General features: G+C 31.5%; 2 protein-coding genes and 1 long non-coding RNA gene across 4 annotated transcripts; 2 read left to right on the top strand and 1 right to left on the bottom strand.

Annotated features, from left to right (window-relative positions):
• Nucleotides 1–1,745: 1,745 nt before the first annotated feature.
• LOC105125814 (probable pectate lyase 20) lies at nucleotides 1,746–7,051 on the top strand. Its single transcript, XM_011026438.1, has 7 exons — nucleotides 1,746–2,121; nucleotides 2,390–2,443; nucleotides 2,860–2,925; nucleotides 4,881–5,523; nucleotides 5,625–5,728; nucleotides 5,827–5,965; nucleotides 6,248–7,051. Exons 1-7 carry the CDS (start codon nucleotides 2,021–2,023, stop codon nucleotides 6,467–6,469), a joined length of 1,329 nt encoding a protein of 442 aa, XP_011024740.1. The 5' UTR covers nucleotides 1,746–2,020; the 3' UTR covers nucleotides 6,470–7,051.
• Nucleotides 7,052–10,564: 3,513 nt separating this feature from the next.
• LOC105125812 (uncharacterized) lies at nucleotides 10,565–11,455 on the top strand. The gene is made up of 2 exons (XR_842293.1): nucleotides 10,565–11,003; nucleotides 11,111–11,455. It is a non-coding gene; the product is annotated as an uncharacterized LOC105125812 (long non-coding RNA).
• Nucleotides 11,403–13,820, bottom strand: LOC105125813 (uncharacterized). Of its 2 annotated transcripts, XR_842294.1 has the most exons (4): nucleotides 13,142–13,820; nucleotides 12,527–12,863; nucleotides 11,911–12,168; nucleotides 11,403–11,823 (listed from the first exon to the last, which is right to left on the bottom strand). XR_842294.1 is itself a non-coding variant. In XM_011026436.1 (2 exons), the coding sequence occupies exons 1-2, from the start codon at nucleotides 13,622–13,624 to the stop codon at nucleotides 12,801–12,803; spliced, it is 546 nt and encodes a 181-aa protein (XP_011024738.1). In that variant the 5' UTR covers nucleotides 13,625–13,820; the 3' UTR covers nucleotides 12,359–12,800. The 2 variants fall into 2 exon arrangements, 1 of the variants encoding a protein (XP_011024738.1); XM_011026436.1 differs by lacking the exons at nucleotides 11,403–11,823; nucleotides 11,911–12,168 and having other exon boundaries at nucleotides 12,359–12,863.
• Nucleotides 13,821–20,381: the final 6,561 nt, after the last annotated feature.

The following is a 20,381-nucleotide window of genomic DNA, read 5'->3' as shown; positions in this document are numbered from 1 at the left end:
CTCAAACCTATTTTTACATAAATGATAAAAAGTTAAGAAATAAAAGCCTTGAGATGTCATTAAAAAAAAACTAATATAAAAATCATGTCCGAAGTTCTCTACATGTCAAAAAAAGGTATATGGACGCAGAAGAAATTAAGTGTTAGAGGTAAATACTCTAGGAAGCGTAGAGTTAATGATTAAAGAGATAGTATACATAGCAAAAACAAAGCATAATCAATAAATATCTCAAGCATGAACTACGGCAAGCAATTTAAACTCGAACATTTGCTCGGGTAACTACCCAATACCTAATCTAGTTAAAAATTGAGTGATTTTTTAATTAAAAAATATATTTGAAATCAAGTTAAAAAATAATAATTATTGTATGAAAGGTCACCTCAATGCAAAATCACGTTCAAATCAGACCTTTTATTTTGTTGAGAAATTAATTTTAACAAGCACTAATGACAATGAATCGGGTAAAATTCCAACTGCTAGTTTACAAACTTAATAATAATAATTTGTTTATTATTATTATTATTATTATTCTTTTTCCCTCGACTGTCTTCAAACTCCTCTGTTATTTTTTTTTTGTAACGAGGTTTGGAGGCCTACCACAATTGACATTGAGACCAACTAACATTTAAATAAATTCGGAGTAATTTTTTTTTCAGTTCGATGTTTAGTTACGAGGTCCATTATGTTAGGACAACCACTAAGAAGTTGGTTTCAATTACACAAGACCAAAACTTCTCTTTGACTTGTAATGATACAACAACTATGTTCATATCTACCCAAGTCAGTATAAATGAAACAGATTGAATTACTTCAATATACGTACCCACACTTTGGCAAAATATTTCAATGATTTGTTTAAATCTCGTCAGGATTTTCATTAAAAAAATCAAATAATAAATATATCTTAATTATTTTTTGCAGTAAAACGAATTGGTTTTAATTTTAATTATGAATTCCATAAGAAATAAGAAAAAAATGAATTACTCTAATTAAATCCTCATTAGAAATTTGTTAGCATTACAAGTACAGGGACACGAAGAGTAGGAACCAAGAACCTATAAGAGTATACTTGTTAAACTTGGTTTGAGATCTCACCTGTGAAAGACTTGAATCACCATGTTGTCGAGTTAATACATGGATTAATTTTTTTTAAAAGTATTATTTTATTTTTAAAAAAATATTATTGCTTTTGACCTGGTTAGACCAAACCCGTGAATTTGATGATTCAACTCGCCGAGCCATTTAATAATTATGAATACGAGTCATTTTACCGTACTGTGGAGTAGGACAGCTGTCAACGGGTTCCATATTACAATCCACGGACAAATTCGTACGAAACCGATTCCAAAGAATCCCACGTGGCAAACGGCAACAGCAAGTATAATAACTCACCGTCAAGAGCAAGTCCCGAATTCCAGCGTATCGAAATAAATATGCTGACATGGCCACGGTGATCCCCGGTGAATGCTAGCTGATGTGTCAGATAGGAAGGTGGTCAGGCACGTGACAGACCGACCGACAAGAGGCGAGGAGGTACATGATTTTTTTAAAACGATTTATTTAAAACTAAATATTTTTATATTATTTTGATATATAATATTAAAAACAATATTTTTAAAATAAAAAATATTATTTTAATATATTTTTAAATAAAAAATAATTTAAAAAACAACTATTATTAACACAGTTTTCACCTCTTCAAAGTTAAAAGCTCTCTCCCTCTCTCTCTGTTTGGCAACACGGAATATAGTGAGAGAAAATACGGAATCAGTTAACAGCGGTTGTAGATGTGGGGGTGGTTAATATTAGAAGGTTAATTGACTTAACTAGAGTTAAAATAGATGGTTAAATGAAGTTAGGCTAGAGTGATTTTACGCTTGAATTTTTTGCTATAAAATAAGGGCTGAGCTGCACTTCTTCACTGTCTTCATTTATTCTTCCTCGTCAGTAGACAGGAGGAGGAAGAAAGCTATAGAGAGAGAGAAAGAGAGAGTCCGCGTTTGTGTATTTTGATTCAACAATGGAGGTTTCGCTGAGAAGCTTTTGTGTACGGACAATGCTGGTTCTGGTTGTGCTTATTAGTGTAAACGCTGCGGAGGAGAAAGACGAGCTAAAATTGAGGTAAATTTTGATGAGAATTCGTTCTTGTAGTAGTGATTAATGGAAAACAGAGGTCCATGTTTTCCCAAAGGTTGATCGATCGGGTGCTTAAAGCAATAGAATTCTCCTCAATTCTTCATTTCTAGCTCCAAATTGTTCTCCATAGATGAGCATTTCCTCTTTGCCTATCTGTCTTGTGCATTGAATTAATTAAGAAGAAAAATGTGAGTGATGTCGGGTTAATTCGTTAATCAATGCAGATTTATGATTTGTTTATTTATTCTATCAGGTTGAAGGAAACGCAAGAGTTGTTGAGCTCAAAGAACTCGTCAATGGCGGACTGGTGAGTTAATTGACAGAGCGGTTAAAATCTCATCAGGATCCACGTTGAAAATGGTGGAACTTGGGCCGATGGATGAATTTCGCGCTGAATTTATCTGACTTCCATAAATTTAAATCATTGAGATCGTTTCGTGAAAATAAATCTGGACCGTTCGTTGATTTTGTTATAGTTAGATTTGTTAGTATCGCTCGCCTTCTTTTCCCAATTCTCGAGAACCTAATTAAGTTCACTGCATAATTTATTGCTCGTTGGATTTCTTCAATTTACGAAAATGACCTCATTCACGGTCATGTAACGTAAATTTACTACGAAATCCATTGATCAAGCAGTAGAATCTCTCGTTAAATTAATTAGTAATTAAGAAGTGAAAAATATTTATTTTGAATTAAAACTCAGTCTTTTTTTTTTGTTTCCAGGTATGATGATACATGGAACGAGCATACCATGGAGGATCCGGAGGAAGTTGCGGCAATGGTTGACGAGTGAGTGTGTGTTTCTCTGTTCTTTTTTATTCGATCCCCTCTTCTATGAGAATCACTACGAGCCAATCTAAAGCCTGCTAAGCCATTATTTTATTGGGAACATGGCATTCCGTTTCCATAAATCTCGTGATTTCATTGAATAATTCTTATTAGAGAGCTAGAAAGAGATCACATGACTGTGCATATTTAAAGAGAACACATGCGGATGTCATTTTCACCCACTGGTGTTGAAATTCCAGTCAAACACAAAAGAGTCAATGAACAAGTAGTCAATATAGGCTTCATCATATTTGTTAACTCAAAGCCTAACCCAAGCTAAATCTCAGGTTAAATATAAAAAGGCATTGAATCAGTTAATATTTTCAGGGTTTTATTGATCCAGTCAAATCAACATTAAAAACATTTAAAAAATATATATTTTTTAAATGTTTTTTTTAGTTTTTTTATTATTGGTATTAAAAATAAATTTTAAAAATAAAAAATTATTTTAATAGATTTCTGAAAAAAACATTATATTGAATCCAACCTTTTTTTGGCAACTTGTTTGGCTTCATCTATGCTAATTCTAGCTTGCTGGCTAGGCGTTTTTGGTTCTTTATGATAACCACAAGACGCTCTAAATTATTTTTAATGAGTATACATACCATTTATGGTTTGATGATTAATCAACCACCATGTTCTCTACTGTTGCAATCTTGCCACCTTTTAATCCTGCTGCCAGTTTATGCACATGCCTATGTCCTGATCAGATCCGAGCATCACGCCCTCAATTTATTTCCTGCCTCTTCTTTCCCTATCCAAATCTCATTCGCAAGTACACTAGCTTTATGTGCCTATATCAAGCGACTACGTTATGTGATTCTTATCTCCGGATAATATAGTGGTCTTCTAAATTTTTTGAGTTCGAGTGTGCCTTAAACTCGCAACTCGCCGTGTTGGTTTTTATTTTAAAAAAAAAAAACCCAAGTTGTTTTATATTCTATATGATAATAAAAAAAAAAATCTGTAGAAGATGCTATTTAGCACACTGCCTTTTGCTTTACTAGATTGCAGGATATCTAGCACAGCATATCTTTTGTATTGAGTCCTCTGATTTTACTAGTAAGCTAGTTTCTTGAATCAAATTGTGAGTGCGATTTCATTTCCAGTGCTACCTGCCACTAAATTCTAAAATCATTGTCACTCAAGTTCTTTGTCTAACTTCAGAGATAGAATGCTGTTCGTATTCTTTCACACCCTTACAAATTCATAAATCTTTCCGATTAGGGCAAAACTCACGGTTTGCTCGACTGTAATAATTTCGCAGCCTTGTCAGAAAACCAGGTGGGGGAAGACAACTTAAATTTTGCTCCCATTGTCCAGCGTGGCAGTAGATACAAAGCATATAGCACAGATCTGGTTTCATACCATATGTTTTTATCCAAGTCTTTTTGTAGTTCCAGCAGCTGCTCCCTTTATTCAATAGGGCCACAACGAACTCAATAAATGACCGCATTTTTATTGTCCACCGACGCAGTTATTAGGTTCCCCAATTTTGCATTTATTTCTTACACAGCACAATGAGGGAGAGAAAGTCACAAACTTTTCCGTATGCTCCGTATACATTTCCCATCAAATGGCCTCCATGTTGAAGTGTGACAGCAAGATTTAACTTCCAAGTGACTGTTTAAATTTTGACACTACGTTGGTTTTGTGACTTTGAACACATTAATGTTGTTACAGTAAGTATACATAACTGTTTGCATTTTCGTTCTGTATTGCTGCTAGACATGCTTGACTTAACACCTGTGACTTTGCGGAGACGTGTTTTTGGTAAACAGTCACCTGGGCCTGGTCACTGCTAGTTACTCGGTATATAATAGTAACCCACATGTCAATTGATTGAAAAAAGAAAGGAACAATTTGATTGATTGATTATAGGATGGTAATATAAATGTTATTTCTGATTTTACCAGGAGCATACGCAACAGCACAGAAAGGAGGAAATTGGGATTTTTCTCATGCGGAACTGGCAATCCTATTGATGATTGTTGGCGATGTGATCCTCATTGGCAACGCCACAGAAAGAGCCTTGCTAACTGTGGCATTGGTTTTGGACGCAATGCCGTAGGTGGTCGCGATGGAAGATACTATGTTGTTAGTAACCCTGGCGATGATGATCCTGTTAACCCAAAACCAGGCACACTACGCCATGCTGTCATTCAAGACGAGCCTTTGTGGATTGTGTTCAAGAGGGACATGGTGATTACCCTCAAGCAAGAGCTCATCATGAACAGCTTCAAGACTATCGATGCTCGTGGAACCAATGTTCACATTGCCAATGGGGCTTGCATCACCATCCAGTTTATCACAAATGTCATAATTCATGGTCTCCACGTACATGATTGTAAGCCTACAGGGAACGCAATGGTTCGTAGCTCGCCTAGCCATTATGGGTGGAGAACAATAGCTGACGGAGATGGTATTTCCATTTTTGGATCAAGCCACATTTGGATTGATCACAATTCTCTTTCAAATTGCGCAGATGGCCTCATTGATGCCATAATAGGGTCAACAGCCATTACCATTTCGAACAACTATTTCACTCACCATAACGAGGTCAGTTAAATTTCCTATCCATCAATGTTTTTTATTTTATGGTTTATTTGATCTTGTGACTCTACAGGATGCCTAAATTTCTCTTCGAAAATGAATGACAGGTTATGCTATTGGGCCATAGTGACTCCTACCAAAGAGATAAGCAGATGCAAGTGACCATTGCCTATAACCATTTTGGTGAGGGTCTTATCCAGAGGATGCCAAGGTAACTGAAATAAGATGATCATCGTAGCCCTTGCACGGTTTTCTCGTAGGATTTACAGAATAATTTTAATCAACGAGGTCAATTCATAAACCTTGCAGGTGCAGGCATGGGTATTTCCATGTAGTGAACAATGACTACACCCACTGGGAAATGTATGCCATTGGAGGGAGCGCTGATCCCACCATTAACAGCCAGGGCAACAGATATCTTGCCCCTGCCAACGCTTTTGCCAAAGAGGTACCGTAAATAAATGACTTCTTGTGATCATAGTTCTAAGACTTGTCATCATGGTTATAAGACTCCCGAGGTTTAAGGTCCGGGTTGCAGGTCGGATAAGTTGACCCAGATAATCTAAATTTTGACTTTTTTTTAATAAAAAAGGTTTAAAATCACGTCATTTTGTTAAAAAAGAAAAAACAGGCTAGACTCTGGTCGGTGGATCTTGCTCGTGATAATGATAATCCCATTATTCACGTGATGACTAAATTATAACAATCATGAGAAAATTGATATTGGCAGGTGACAAAAAGGGTGGACACGAATGCTGGAGTATGGAAGCATTGGAATTGGAGATCAGAGGGAGACATGCTGCTAAATGGAGCCTACTTCGTTGCATCAGGAGCCGGAGCTGCAGCCAGCTATGCCAGGGCCTCAAGCTTAGGGGCAAAGTCCTCATCGATGGTCGGGGCCATAACTTCCAATGCCGGTGCCCTTTCCTGCCGCAGGGGCCGCCGATGTTAATTCTTATTAATCCCATCAACACTACGAAACGAGAAAACAAAAGTTGAGTACAAAAAAAAGGTCAAAATTCTTCCTTCCCCTATTATTGCCATAGCAGTATCCAGTGAGTTTGCAGCTATTCCGTTTTACAGCATTTCCTTCTCAGTATCTCCCCCCCAATGCCCGCCCATATATTTGGCAAGTGTGCATTATATTACATGTGCCATACTGCTGTCACGCCAGTATGCAATATTCCACCTGTCATTTTGCCATTGATCGACCTCGGCCTGCTTTAAATGCTCTGCATTGTTGTTCGACGTCTCTATTCCTCGTAGAGTTAGTCCATTTGCTTCTCTATTGTATAATTCAATCCCCTATTTGGATCAACCATGTCGCTGATATTGTCTGATTAATTAGCATCAAGGTTCCTTGCTTTAATCACCTCGTCTTGTAATTATGGATTGTCCTTCTTATCACCCCTGTAATTATCGACACGCCAGTTCCACATAGATGGCACCCGATGCAATGATATGCATTTAGCTCTTCGCTGTGAAACCAAATTACCTATTGGTTGATCCATAAATGAATCTTGGTTTACGAAAATGCATTAACTTGATTTATTATATTTGTTAATTTCTAGTCCTTCTTCTAGATTATATCGTTAAATCTAATCCTCTTTTGGATGATAGTTATAACAACCTACGACCTAATTTGGGATCAACTTGATTCAAGTTTGAAATTATTTTTTATATGTTTTTAAATTATTTTAATGAGTTAATGTAATTTTAAAAAATTATTTTAATATATTTTTAAATAAAAAATATTTTAAAAATTAACTTCATTACCCTGACAACAAACAAGCATTAAACTTTAACTCCTTCCAACAAAGTTTAATCATAGTCTAAACTGGTTTTAAAACTGAAATTACAAACTAAATCGGTAAAAACAATCAATATAGCAAGAACAATAATGGTAAAAAATATCATGAAAAAAAAAAAAGCACAGGTGTTGACCGTATCTATATTTAATAAATAAATCATTGGCAATTTAAGAAGCGCTATATCAGACAAACTCCATGTGAGACATAATAGAAAATTCAATGAAGCAAAATAAAATATGGAAAAATCTTGAAGCATGCTAAATATAGTTTGATATTGATTAGTTTCGAAAGAATCCTTAATGAAAAAAGAATAACATAGTCCCGTTCCCCTAGTTTAAAACACAATTGAACCTCGGACCCGCCAAACGACCCAGAAATGTAGCAGAGACAATCCCAAAGACTAATTCCCCGCATTAACTAAATCCCAATAAGTTCGTAGGAAAAAGAAGAAGTAGAGGGACACAAATTATATTAATGTATTAACGTGACAGGTGTATCAACAAGTTCAAATCTAAAAATAAGTTTCAACATGCCAAATAATTTTTTTTAACAAAATCATTGAATTATTAGATTCTATTATTGATCAATAATTTTTATTTAAATAATATTATTTTTAAAAAATTTCTTTAACTTAAATTTAGTTGGATTAACTAGGGTTTTAATTTTTCGATTCAATTTCAAATCAAACTCATATTAAATTTAAAATCAAGAGTTTTTTTTAAGATAAATTGGGTTTAATTACTGTGTTCCAATACATGCATTTTTTATTTATTTACGTGGGGTGTCCGAGCCAGCTTGCACGCACCACGACTAATTCTCACGGCCCACTGAATACCCTACAAACCCAGTAGGCATGTAAGGCACCGCGGGGGTGACAGACGTGCACACCAGGACTCGAATCCATGTACAATAGAAGGAGACAAGCCCCTTTCATCGCTAGGCCAAACTCCTCGGTGCATGCATTTTCTTTTTCTTTGTGCAATTGTGGCTCATTTAAGTGGTGTTTGAGAGTTGTTTTTTATAATATTATTTGTTTGAAAATATATTAAAATAATTTTTTTTTTCTATTAACATATAAAAATTAAAAAAATTAAAAAAAAAACTCAAAATTTTTTCAAAAACACCTTTTAACATGGAAAAAACACACCCTCATCCTTCGTTTAGCCATGCTAAACAGGAAGCTCAGGACCCGGCTGCAAAGATTTTCATCTATTTTTCACAGTTTCTTCAATGTGTCAAAACACAGTTCAAAATTAAATAGAAAGTCAGACACTGTTGGATAAGAAGAAGAAACATTATCAGAAGATGGGTGGCGTTTAAACCATAGTTTTAAAACCCGGCCCGGCCCGGCGGGTTGACCCGGGACCCGGCCGACCCGGGGCTGGAACCGGGCCGGGTTGATGAAAAAATAAGGTAAGCTATGACCCGGCGTGACCCGGCCGACCCGGCGGGTTGACCCGGAAACCCGGACGACCCGGCAAAACCCGGTCAAAAACCCGGTGGTAACCCGTTGACTTTTATTTATTTTTTATTAAAACGACGTCGTTTTGAATTTTTTTTAAATAGAAATTGACCCGGCGACCCGTTCGACCCGGTCAAAACCCAGTGACCCGGTCAAAACCCGGAACCCGGGACTTGGACCGGGTCAGCCACCGGGCCGGGTTTAAAAACTATGGTTTAAACCGAGTTCGTAAATATGCTAACATTTTATTTTATTTTTTCAAAAAGTTGCAAACTTAAAGCATATCTTGCCATCTTGACAAGGATGGTTAATGTCATAACTCTCAATTAAATTTGAGAAAACAAAATATTATTAGTAGTTTGTCATGTTTGTAATGTGTTTGTAATTGAATAAATAAAAAGAAAAAGAATTAAAATGTATTTATGTAAAGCACGGGATGGAAGGAAGTCTAAGCAACAGTAACTTTAGAGTATAGGGTGTCTAATTCATAGAGTTTTTAAACTCGCCCAGTCAAGTCCGAGGTTCCCGGTATTAATTGGATCATCAAATTTTAATAATGTCATCCGATCCATTCTTATTTTTTTAAAAGATTAGAACAATGTTGTTTTAATAAAAAAAATATCAACAAGTTATAACTGAGTATTGCTAAATTGTCGAGTCAACTTATCAGGTTAACCAAGTCTCTTTAAATTTTAACTTTCTTTATTTTTTCTAAAACCCAGTCTGATTTCAATTATAGATCATGAATCGACTTGCTAGGTCGGGTTAGATTTAAAAACTATACTAATTCATTATATAGTTCTCTATCCAAAAACTCATTAACCAAAACTAAAAAAGAAAAAGAAGAAAAAAAAGTATAAAATGAGCATTGAAACTTTCTATCCAATTTTTTGTTTAAAGAAAAAATTAATTTTTTTAATTGTAATTTTTTACATTCTAATTAAATGAAATTAATCTTCAAATTAAAATAGAGAGAATGGATGGCTCACTTCAAATTTACAATAATTTTTATTTTGATATAAAAATTTATTTTATTTATTTTTTAATTATTAGGTTAAAGAGAAAAGAGAGAAAGTTGTCCAAAACTTGTATAAAAAAAGAGAGAAAATAATTGGTTGTTGCAATACTGATAACAAAAATAGTTAAATTTGGTGTAGTTCTATTTAATTAAAAAAGTTCAAATACACTAAACTGATTTAGTCTGCACACCTGGCTTAACCTTTTCTTTAAAAAAAACTTCAACAATGGGTTTTTGATACCTTGTCTAAATGTTTAAAAAAAAGTTGTGAACTTCACTTTTTTTTAGTCAATCCTTTTTTTTTTTTAACAAATTGTTCAAATTAACTTTAAATTTAGGTGTCTAGTCTTTGTTTTTAATATTATTTTTTTTATCTTTGAATTTTTTATCTTAAAATCTATCAAATCAAGTCAATTAGATTATATCAAAACAACTCACACATTTCATTTAAAACTTAAACTTGATAAAGACTCAGTTAAGGACTTTTAAATTTGACTCATTAAACTAGATTTAATAATAGCTATATATAAAAAAAATTCCTGTCGCAACTTGGATATTCTTTTTTCAAGCAACATAGCACATGAAGTAAACTGGTAAAATTGCTAGATGTTAATTATAATGTTATTGTGGAGTCTTGGCGTGTGAAATTTATTGAGGAAAAACGCATCAATGACTACAGTAATGTAGAATTGAGTAATACAAATCTTAATTATTATTCCAAGAATAATAATAATAATAATAATTAAAAAAAAAAAAACAGAAGCTAACAACTCATCATTAGACGAAGTCAAAGATGAATAATATTCTAACTTTGAATACTTGTCTCTCAAGTTACATGCACCTACCATGCCATTTTATTTGTCTCAAATTCATAATTCAATAACGCTCGAGTCTAATTAATAAATAGAAACAAATATAGTTAATACAGTCAGTCCACATGCACATTTCACCTTTTGATCATAGATTCATAGTGATGGAACGAGCACAAGAAACAACGAATAGGACCATCTTGGCCAATAATTGTAGTGCGACACAGGGCACATAAATAATTGTATGACTATGAACCATTGGCATAATTCCCATGAGAGAGGGTGGGTCATGGTATTTTCTCATAGCACACAGGGTTCAAACAAATCTTGTCATACAGGACACAGCTTACGGGGTGCGCATATCAGGCTTGAAAAGCAGATCAAACATGGAGAAGCAGGACCACTGCCACATGCATGCTGGTCAAAACATGTAGTTAGCACTGCATGTGGGATGTTTAGGGATCAAATACGCATATTGAAAAGCAGATCAAACATGGAAAAGCAGGACCACTGCCATATCAATGTCTACTACCTATGCACAGAACAAGCCAAAGGTAGGCAACCGAGTTTATCCCTTACTGTCCTGTTTATGCCTCCAAGTGACAGGACTATGTTCAATACAATAATTTTATGACATCGATGAATCACATGATAAAACAAATGAATAGTTGTTCAAGAACATGCACGGCAGTGTCCAGAAACCATGTCGGGCAAATTGGCAAGCAATCAAAACTGAGAGAAACTAGATCCCGGTCTATCTGGTTCAAACACAACGCTTTTTCACAAAAAATTGTAGCATATAAGAATGTTAAGATTAAACATCCACCTAAATAAGTAAGAGAAAAAAATAAATATAGGCAGTCTAGTTTTATTCACTACCTCAACCGCAAATCTCCTTCTGTGCAAACATTGCAGCAACTTCATAGGTCCTCTAGGTTACTGATGCCAGATCACCGGCCTAGAAGAATTTCATGGCAATAAGGCTGTAGGTTTACTTGACGCATAGATAACCAAAGGTATAGACTAATTCGCATTGTGCAATTTGGGGTCATGAACCAACATAGGGCAGACCATCACTTCCCGTGTGGTAAGTAAGGCCAGCTTATGCTGATTGAATATGATAATCAAGAAACTCAACATCCTAATCAGACTGTTTCTATGATCCAAAGTTTTTGTATGCTTCTAAAACAGGCTAGATTCTCCAACCTGAAAATCAGTCACCCTTGAATCAGAACATTCTAAAATTTGAACTAGTCTCATGGCTTAAAGAAAGGGAAAAGGGCTAATGTTTACCTGTCATATAAGTCTTGCTAGACTTAGCGGTGCATGGAAATATAGTACAGTTGAATATCATAAATTCATAATTCCTGAACCAAATTCTAAAACCTGAAACTAAAAGCTCAGCTCATTTTGCCTAGCCAACCACCCAAACCCTGAAAAAAGCCTAGGAGTAGGGAAGATATATCTTGTTGCAGGATTCTATTTTCATAAATAATGGAGTCAAATCCTCAGCTCAAATTCTTTGACAGTAGAGACTCTCGAGATTTACACCTGAGCATAACAACATGAATACAAGCCAGTTAAAGAAAATGGAGATTACCAATTAATTGATGGATTAACCATCAACTAAAGGCAAGACTGTAGGATGGAATCCCAAGAAAATACAGAGAGAAATTTAAAAAACCAAGCTGAGAAGAACTGTAAAGTAGTCAAAACTCCATAACAATTGTAAATGGAAACGTATAATGAAGCTAGAAGCCCCCGAACTTTAATATCATGGAAGTATATATCGCTCATCAATCTAAGAAACTTACACCACAAAATGTGACCCGATATGGATAGCACACATATTTTGTATTCATAGTACAACAAATTAACATATAAATTGAACTTATATCAAATGCATCACCTGAAATCACTTCAACCGAATTACTCCTGTCTCCCTTATCTTCTGTAGTCAGGACGCCAATTTTCATCATACCGCTGCCTCCTCAAATTTCCCCTTTCGACTCAATCAAATCCAAACAGCGTCCATGTCACAAGAGCTGGCTCTCCACTACTCTCCATAATAAAAGAACCCAAGCAAACACACTGGATGGAAGCATTAGACCTGCTAAACAGATTCTCTGCTGATGAAATTTACAAGATGAAATGGATAACCCACAAGTAACCTTATCCGCACGCTACAGGAAATCCCTCCCAAAATTCTCATGAGCAAGTTCATATCTTAACTTCCCAGGTTGACTCTGCATGATAATTACAAAACATTAGACCAAAAACACAAAATTGTCAAAAACATCACATCAAATCAACGTAAAGATCCCTCTCAGCCCTTAAAAAATAATTGCACTCAAGAAAAAATGAATTTGTAATCCACAATATTCCGTTCAACTTTGCTGAATTTCCATGAAAAAAATGAAGCTCAAAACACCAAAAAAAATTAATTAAATCTTATCGTAACCAAATCAACTCAGCTAATCTTAGAAAATCAAATTAATAACAATTAAAAGCAATGAAACTAAACCTTGGCAACCGTATCAGCAATAAACTTTCGATGCCGAAGAGCTACAATTTCCCCATTACGAACAGCAACACAATCTCTGGGCATCTCAAACAAGGAAAGTGAAAATTGCTTAAAAACAACACCAACATCGAAATAAATAAGACCTGAACTCGGCACATCAACTCGAATCCCTTTAACAGGAAACCACAGAAACAATTCCTGCGACGAAATCCCCGATAAAGCTCCGATCTGCCCGTAACTCAAACTGCCCGTAACATTCATATCGTAATGCAATTCACTCTCAAACTTCGCATTGCAAGCCTGATCCAAGTGTACCTCGAAACGCCCCGTTTCATCGATCTTGAATTCCTTCACTCCCTTCGGTAGCAACCCTATGGGGAGCCCGTGCGCTTTTAAGACATCGTATATCGATTTTTCCTGATCGGAAAAGACGGTTGTCATTGATACTACAAGAAATGAAAGGTAACAAATTAAACGAAGCATTTTATTTTTCTTCCTGTGGTTAGAGCATGAATTTAATTTAATGGTTATTTACAGTTTGGGGAATGTGAATTAGGGTTAGGGTTTAAGGATTTGTTTTTGAGAGAGAATGGTGGAGGAATGGAGTAGCTTGGAGAAGTAGCCGGAGGAGAAGAACAAGAAAGCGGTGCCAGCTTGCATACAGCAATCATTAGGAGGATGATCAATTATTGGCATTGATTAGGTACTGTTTGGTATATTGAAAGTAATAATTTTTTAAAAACATTATATGAAAATAATATTTTTTATTTTTAAATTTTAATATATTAAAATAATTTAAAAATATAAAAATTTAATTTTAAATATATATTTTAAAAAGAAATACAGTGTCATTATAAAAACAAACACTGCCTTACAGGACCCAACCCAAGTTCTAGGTTATAACATAGTTGTAAAATCTAACCTAGAAATAGTTGAAAAATCTAACCTAAAAATAAACACAGGGTATTACTAGTGTCAGGGGGCCAGCTCCAAAATAAAAATTAAAAAATTAAAGAGATATTATTTTGAAAAAAAAATCATTAAAAAGCTAAAAATTAAAAGTTATGTTTTTGACTAAATCAAGTTTGGATTAGGGTTAACTTATGTTTATCTAGTCAATTAAATTTTTTATATATATATTTTTAACCTAATAGATTTAGATTGTAAGATTAGTCCAATCTAGACAATCTAGATTTTAAATAACAAGATAAAAAGATTTATAGATTTACATTATAGACCAATTTCTTATTTGTTCTCCTCTAACAATATAAAATTACCATGTGTTATTGGAACATCAATTGACATGTGAATCGAGGAGTGAGTGTTTAATATATATTTAAAAATATGATGGAAATTATTTTTTAAAGTATTTTTTATTTGAAAATATATTAAAATTATTTTTTATTTTTAAAAAAATATTTTTGACATTAATACATCAAAATAATCCATAAACACCAAAAAATTAATTAATTTAAAGCCAAAAATGATAATATTGTGTTAAAAAAATAATATCTATATTTCAAATATATATATATATATATTAAATGAAAAACTTATAAATATTATACATATATGTTTTATATTAATATTGAAATATGTATATATCATATTATATTAAAAAATATAAATGTTTTACAAATATATCTTTATAATATAAATATATATTTCGTGTAAGTTTTGGTTGAGTTTGATAATAATCATGCTCTGCCCATTACCTATCAAGATAATTATCCAAAAGATATTTACTTATTTAGATTGGGTTGATATGATGTAATAAGTGATAAAAAAAAATCTTTTTAATAAGCATCATATTTTTGTTAAAAAAAATCTTGATTTCACAAGAGAATTCAATTTATTTTTTCCATGTAATAACATTGTTTTATATTATTTTAAAAAAAATAGTTTTTTGTCCACATCAAACTCAGCGAGCATGGATTAACTTGTAAGATAAACAAGGTTTTATTATGTATAAAACTAAAAGGTAAGAGAAAATATTATTTCCTCACACACTTATATATAAAGCGAAAAAGTAAGGAGAAAATATTATTTCCTCACACATCTATTAGTATTGTGGATTATAATAATAATATTTTTTTATTTTGACCCTTTTTTTCCCTTTTTTATTGATTATTCTTTTAATTTAGTCTTTACATGATATTTTTTATAGGGATTTAAAGTTGATAATTTATTTTAATTTTCCTTTTATATGATTATCATGGTATCAAAAAAAACATCCTAGTAGGTTGATATCAAAATAATATTTGAACATTGTGGTATATGGTCTATTTTTTCAAAAGTTTAGTTAAATAAAAAATAATTTAAAAATAACTGGGTTATTAAACTTTATGGAGTTAACGACTCGGTTTGCAAGTTTGGTAAGATAACCTTGATTGCATTGGTTTGCGGGTTTAACGGTGGTTTTAATTTTTACTAATTGAACTCAATTATTTGATCGTCAATTTTTCTCTTTATCATTTAGTTTTCAAAAAATAGTTTTAGAAGAAAAACATATTATTAAAATTTAAAAAGATCATAGGCATGTTGACAAGTTTTTAAATTTTTTTAAAAAATTAATTTTTTTTATTTCATTCTTTGATATTGGATTATTTGAGAATTAATTTTTATAATTTGTTTAATTTTATTTTTTATGAGGTTATCATAGTTTTAAAAAAAATCTCAATACTGGATTGACGCTCAATTTTATAATTATCTATTTTTATTATTATATAATTAAATAAAAAATAGTTTAGAAACACAAGTTATTAATTTCAATAGAGTCCATTACCCGGTTTATAGGTTTAACGTGTTAACCTGAGTTACCCAATTCACAGATTTAACGAATTTACCCATCAAATCTAATATGTTTGTTTTTTAGTTTGGTCTTTTAATTTTTCTAATTGTTTGTTTTTATTTTATTATTCTTCAATATTGGATTGATTAAAAATAAAATTCATTGTTTTTTTTATATTTTGTATAGGGTTATCAAGATCTAAAATAAATATCTTTTTTGAGGTTTCATGTTCGATTTTGTAAGTATCTAATTTTACCATAAAATTAAATAAAAATATCTTAAAAAATACAATAAGATAATTACACTCATTGAAGTCTATTACCTGAGTTACAAGGTGATCGAGATCGATCAAATTTGGTATCATCTCAATATTAAAAAAATTATTGTTTTAATTTTTTTAAAAAAATTATATCATATTTTTATCGGTCATTCAAGTCTTTTTTAAATTTATTATTTACTTTGGATTAATTCTCAAGTGGTTTAATTCGAAATTCAAGTTAAATATGACACCAGATTAATAAATTTTAAGATTGAATCATTTAATTAAATTTAATAAAATTATTATAAAAATCTTCATACTTTTATTTGTTTTTCCAAAAATAATCTAACTCGTAATGAAATACCGATAAATATAATAGTAAATATGATAACAACTTGGCAAAAATTCTCCCACCGGAACAATGTTTGGATGCTATTTTATAATGATTTGTTAACTTCACTCCCGTCGTAAAACAAAACAAAAAACAAAATAATAATAATAATAATAATTTAACCTTTGACTTGATCAAGTTGAAAGTAATCTATCAATAGAGGAAGGTAGGGCGAGACACGGCATGTGAAGGATGGAGATGTTCGGGCATGAAGTATGATTATGATTTTGTCTTCACATGTAATAATAAACAATAATTTCGTTACTATTAATGGTAGAGGATTTATTCCTAAGCATGTCTCCATGAATAATTGTATTCTTGTCATGTTGGTTCGACAAACGTATCATGTTTTGCTTTGACAACTTCGTTTGTTTGTAGAAATGTATATCGCTGGGCCCTACATATTGATAATACTAAGTTGTTCAAATATATCTTATTTGAAAAAAAAAAAAATTGATATTTTTTTGATATTTACTAATTATCTTGATATGTAATATAATTAAAGAAAATTGATCTTGTTTTATATATATAATAAAATAAAAAAGAATAACGTGCCTTAACTACAAAATTAGGGTTTGGAATTTTTGTTCAAGAAAAAGTTTTTGATGAAAAGCAACAACACAATAACACTTAAATAAATAAATATTATGTATCTAAATATAATTTAAACTAAAATGATAATACTTTCTTGTATAAAAGGAGGGAGTGGCGTAAAGTGCACAAGTGTTGTTATGGTAAAGTTTTCTTTCTTTTTTCCCCTCCTCCACCTCATTAACTTTTATTAATTTACAGTGATTTAACATTAAAATTATGGTAAATTAGAGTTAAGGGGTAACATTGTATGATACTCAATCTTATAGTAAAATTGATAAAATTAAAAGGTTTGATACTTAATTATTAATAGGCAATATAAGTTTCCTTTGCAATATAAAAAGATAAAAAAAAAAAAAAGCATAGCTATGAATCCTGATATAATCCGTGACCTAACTCAATGTTCGGATCATAGGTTATGTGAATTAAATCGAGTTGACTCTAGTTAATCTATATTTCAAAATCATTACGTTAAAATGATGACATTTTGTTTTTTAAAAGAAAAGTTAAATTGAGTTTCACTTAGGACTCTCAATAATATCATTTTATTTAGTCTCCTCTAAATAGTGTAATTATCTACGGGTGTCTGGTATAACCGGTAGCCGTGATGCTAAGACGTTATGTGTTATTGAGTGTATTAAGATCTGTTAGGATGATAATGTCTGATTTTGCTCTTGGGTTGTCAATACAATCTAAATGAGGAGTTGCACTTAACTAAGGAGTTGTGGAAAGTTTGCTTCGATAAAAGTATTCGTGGTAACATATTGATTTGTCTTGTGCCCTTACCCAAGTATGTATTGATTGCGTGTCATGAAATGACCTGAAAATATTAAAAACAAGCTTTAGAAACTAATGATTTTTTTATCAATTCCTCACATACGGTGCTAATTGAGGAGTCTCAAAATTCAAGATAGTTAAAAATAAGGTTGACGTGTTAGGTAATTAGTTAATATTTTAGTTCAAGTAATCTGATTCATTTTTTCTATCTAATTTTTTCTTTCTATATAAGGTATCTAATGACTTAATATAAAAAGTTTACGTGATTAATAGTTAATGGTATTTGATAAATCAAGGTGACTGATAATTGGTACTTACAAAAGGTTTCATTTAATTTAATAGATGTGGGGACTTTCAAATATTTAATTCAGTTACTTTATAGAGAAAAAATACAATGATAATTTTAAAAAAAATCTTTTTTAAAAAAATATTTGAGCTTTTTAAAGGGTTTTTTCAGCTTATTAAATTTGCATTTATCGCCTGTTTACATTCATGAAAAAACTCATTAATAATAATTATTTAACATGATCATGGCTCTTATTTCTTGTTCCATAAATCTTTTGCTTCGTTGATCATGTAGTGAAAACCCACAAATCCCTTATATCACTCTTAATGATTTTTTGAACCCAGTTTATGCTGACCATAATCTTCTATGGACATGTGGACCACATACTAACCTAGTATATATTTCATATGACCTATTGTAATCGATTATTACTTTTAGCCATAAGATTTTTCAGAACATAATGATTTTTTTTTGTACAAAACCAATGAAATTTCCTTACTAAGTTGGAAAATATTTAATGTATAATGTTTGCCATAATATACTTTAGAAAAATATAAAAATCAACAAGTATAAATAAATTATATAACAAAAAAGAATGGTAGTTTCAATGGTAGAGTATTTGATATAGGAGTGTAATATGCTTTTTAAAAATATTTTTTTTTACTTGAAAAAATAAATATTAAAATATTTTTTTAGATTCTTTCTTCTATTTTTTAACATCATGATATTAAAATCATAAAAAAAAATTAAAAAAAAATTAATTTAATATTTTTTTCAAATAAAATCTATTTTTGATAGCGTTACGCAGCCATAAGTACAAGCCTAGTTCTATGGAAATAATGGGGCCAAGCGTGTTGCTTGGAAGTGAATATTATCAACATGGCCACAAGATACGTGCGACATGGATTCTTATGTTAAGGGGGGTGGTCGTCCAATCGGTTTCTTCACTTCAATTTTAGTTTGTTGGGCTTGACTTAAAGCCTGGGTTAGGTTTTTTTTTTTTTTTTTTTGGAGTCAATATTTTTATTTTTAATTTATTTTTCAAAAATAAATTAAAAAAGAAAAAAAAAAGAGACTAAATCAAAACTAAAACTCAATTATTGAATTGAAGAAGGTGAATATTGAACAGATGAAACCGCTCTAGTTTTAAACATATTATCTTTCAGCAAAAATATGAAATCTTAAATTTTAGTTAAAAATAGTTTATAATTTTAATTTAAAATATTTACATCATTTTCTCCAAAGTAGCGTGCTTAGTGCTTGTATGATATAATTAAATATAACCGCATTTGTTTTTTATATATAATAAAATAAAGGAGAATAACGTGTCTTACCTATAAAATTGGTGTCTGGAATATTTTTTCAAGGAAAAACATAGATGAAAACATGCAACAATACAATAACACTTAAATAAATAAATATCATGTACCTTAATATAATTATAAGAAAAGATAAATGAAGCGGAGAAAACATTATTAACTTTTTTTATAAAATATTATGGATTATTAAAGTGTTTTTTATATTCTTTTTACACATGATTTTTTTAGTTATGATTTTTTTTAAATTATTTTTATTGATTTTATTTTTTTAATATTGAGATGATTAAAAATTTAACTTTATAATTTTTTATATGAGATTATCATGGTTTGTAAGTTTGTCAAAATAACCCAAAGTACCCTAGTTTATGGACGTGATAAGTTTTTTAATTGAACTTGGTTTTTTATAGTTTATTTTTTCATATTATTAAAATAAATAATTATAGAGAAAAATTATATTATTAAATTTTATGAAGTGAAAAAATTAAAGGATGCGAGATAAAGTATTGCTCACCCAACACCTATTACATTATGAATTTCATAATCCATATTATTTGGTTTTTTTTTCTTTTTGAATTTTTATTATGTTTCTTATCACGAGAAAATTAACACAAAGCCCTTGAATGTAAGGCTAAAAAATTGGAAAAGGCATGGGTAATTTCATAATTTTGTTGTTTGACCAAGCATGAAAATACAAAATCAACCCTATTCAGAAAGTGACACGACTAAAAGATTGATGTCTTCTCTCAAGTGCAGGAGTGTCGAAGTAATAAATAACCCGGCAAGACCGGGGTCGAACTACAGGGAGGTTAATTGTACAAATTATAAA

Source organism: Populus euphratica, unplaced genomic scaffold, assembly GCF_000495115.2.
Source record: "Populus euphratica unplaced genomic scaffold, PopEup_1.0 scaffold58.1, whole genome shotgun sequence".
Taxonomy (NCBI): Eukaryota; Viridiplantae; Streptophyta; class Magnoliopsida; order Malpighiales; family Salicaceae; genus Populus; species Populus euphratica.
Note: the sequence above shows the minus strand (reverse complement) of the source record. Positions and strands in the feature narration are given on the sequence as shown.

Excerpts from the sequence above, each read along its gene's own strand:
- LOC105125813 (XM_011026436.1), bottom strand. The coding sequence starts at position 13,624 with ATGCTTCGTTTAATTTGTTACCTTTCATTTCTTGTAGTATCAATGACA. Across the intron at positions 12,864-13,141 it reads TTGCTGATACGGTTGCCAAG|AGTCAACCTGGGAAGTTAAG; the intron begins GTTTAGTTTCAT and ends ATTATCATGCAG.
- LOC105125814 (XM_011026438.1), top strand. The coding sequence starts at position 2,021 with ATGGAGGTTTCGCTGAGAAGCTTTTGTGTACGGACAATGCTGGTTCTG. Across the intron at positions 2,122-2,389 it reads AAAGACGAGCTAAAATTGAG|GTTGAAGGAAACGCAAGAGT; the intron begins GTAAATTTTGAT and ends TTATTCTATCAG. Across the intron at positions 5,966-6,247 it reads CCAACGCTTTTGCCAAAGAG|GTGACAAAAAGGGTGGACAC; the intron begins GTACCGTAAATA and ends TGATATTGGCAG.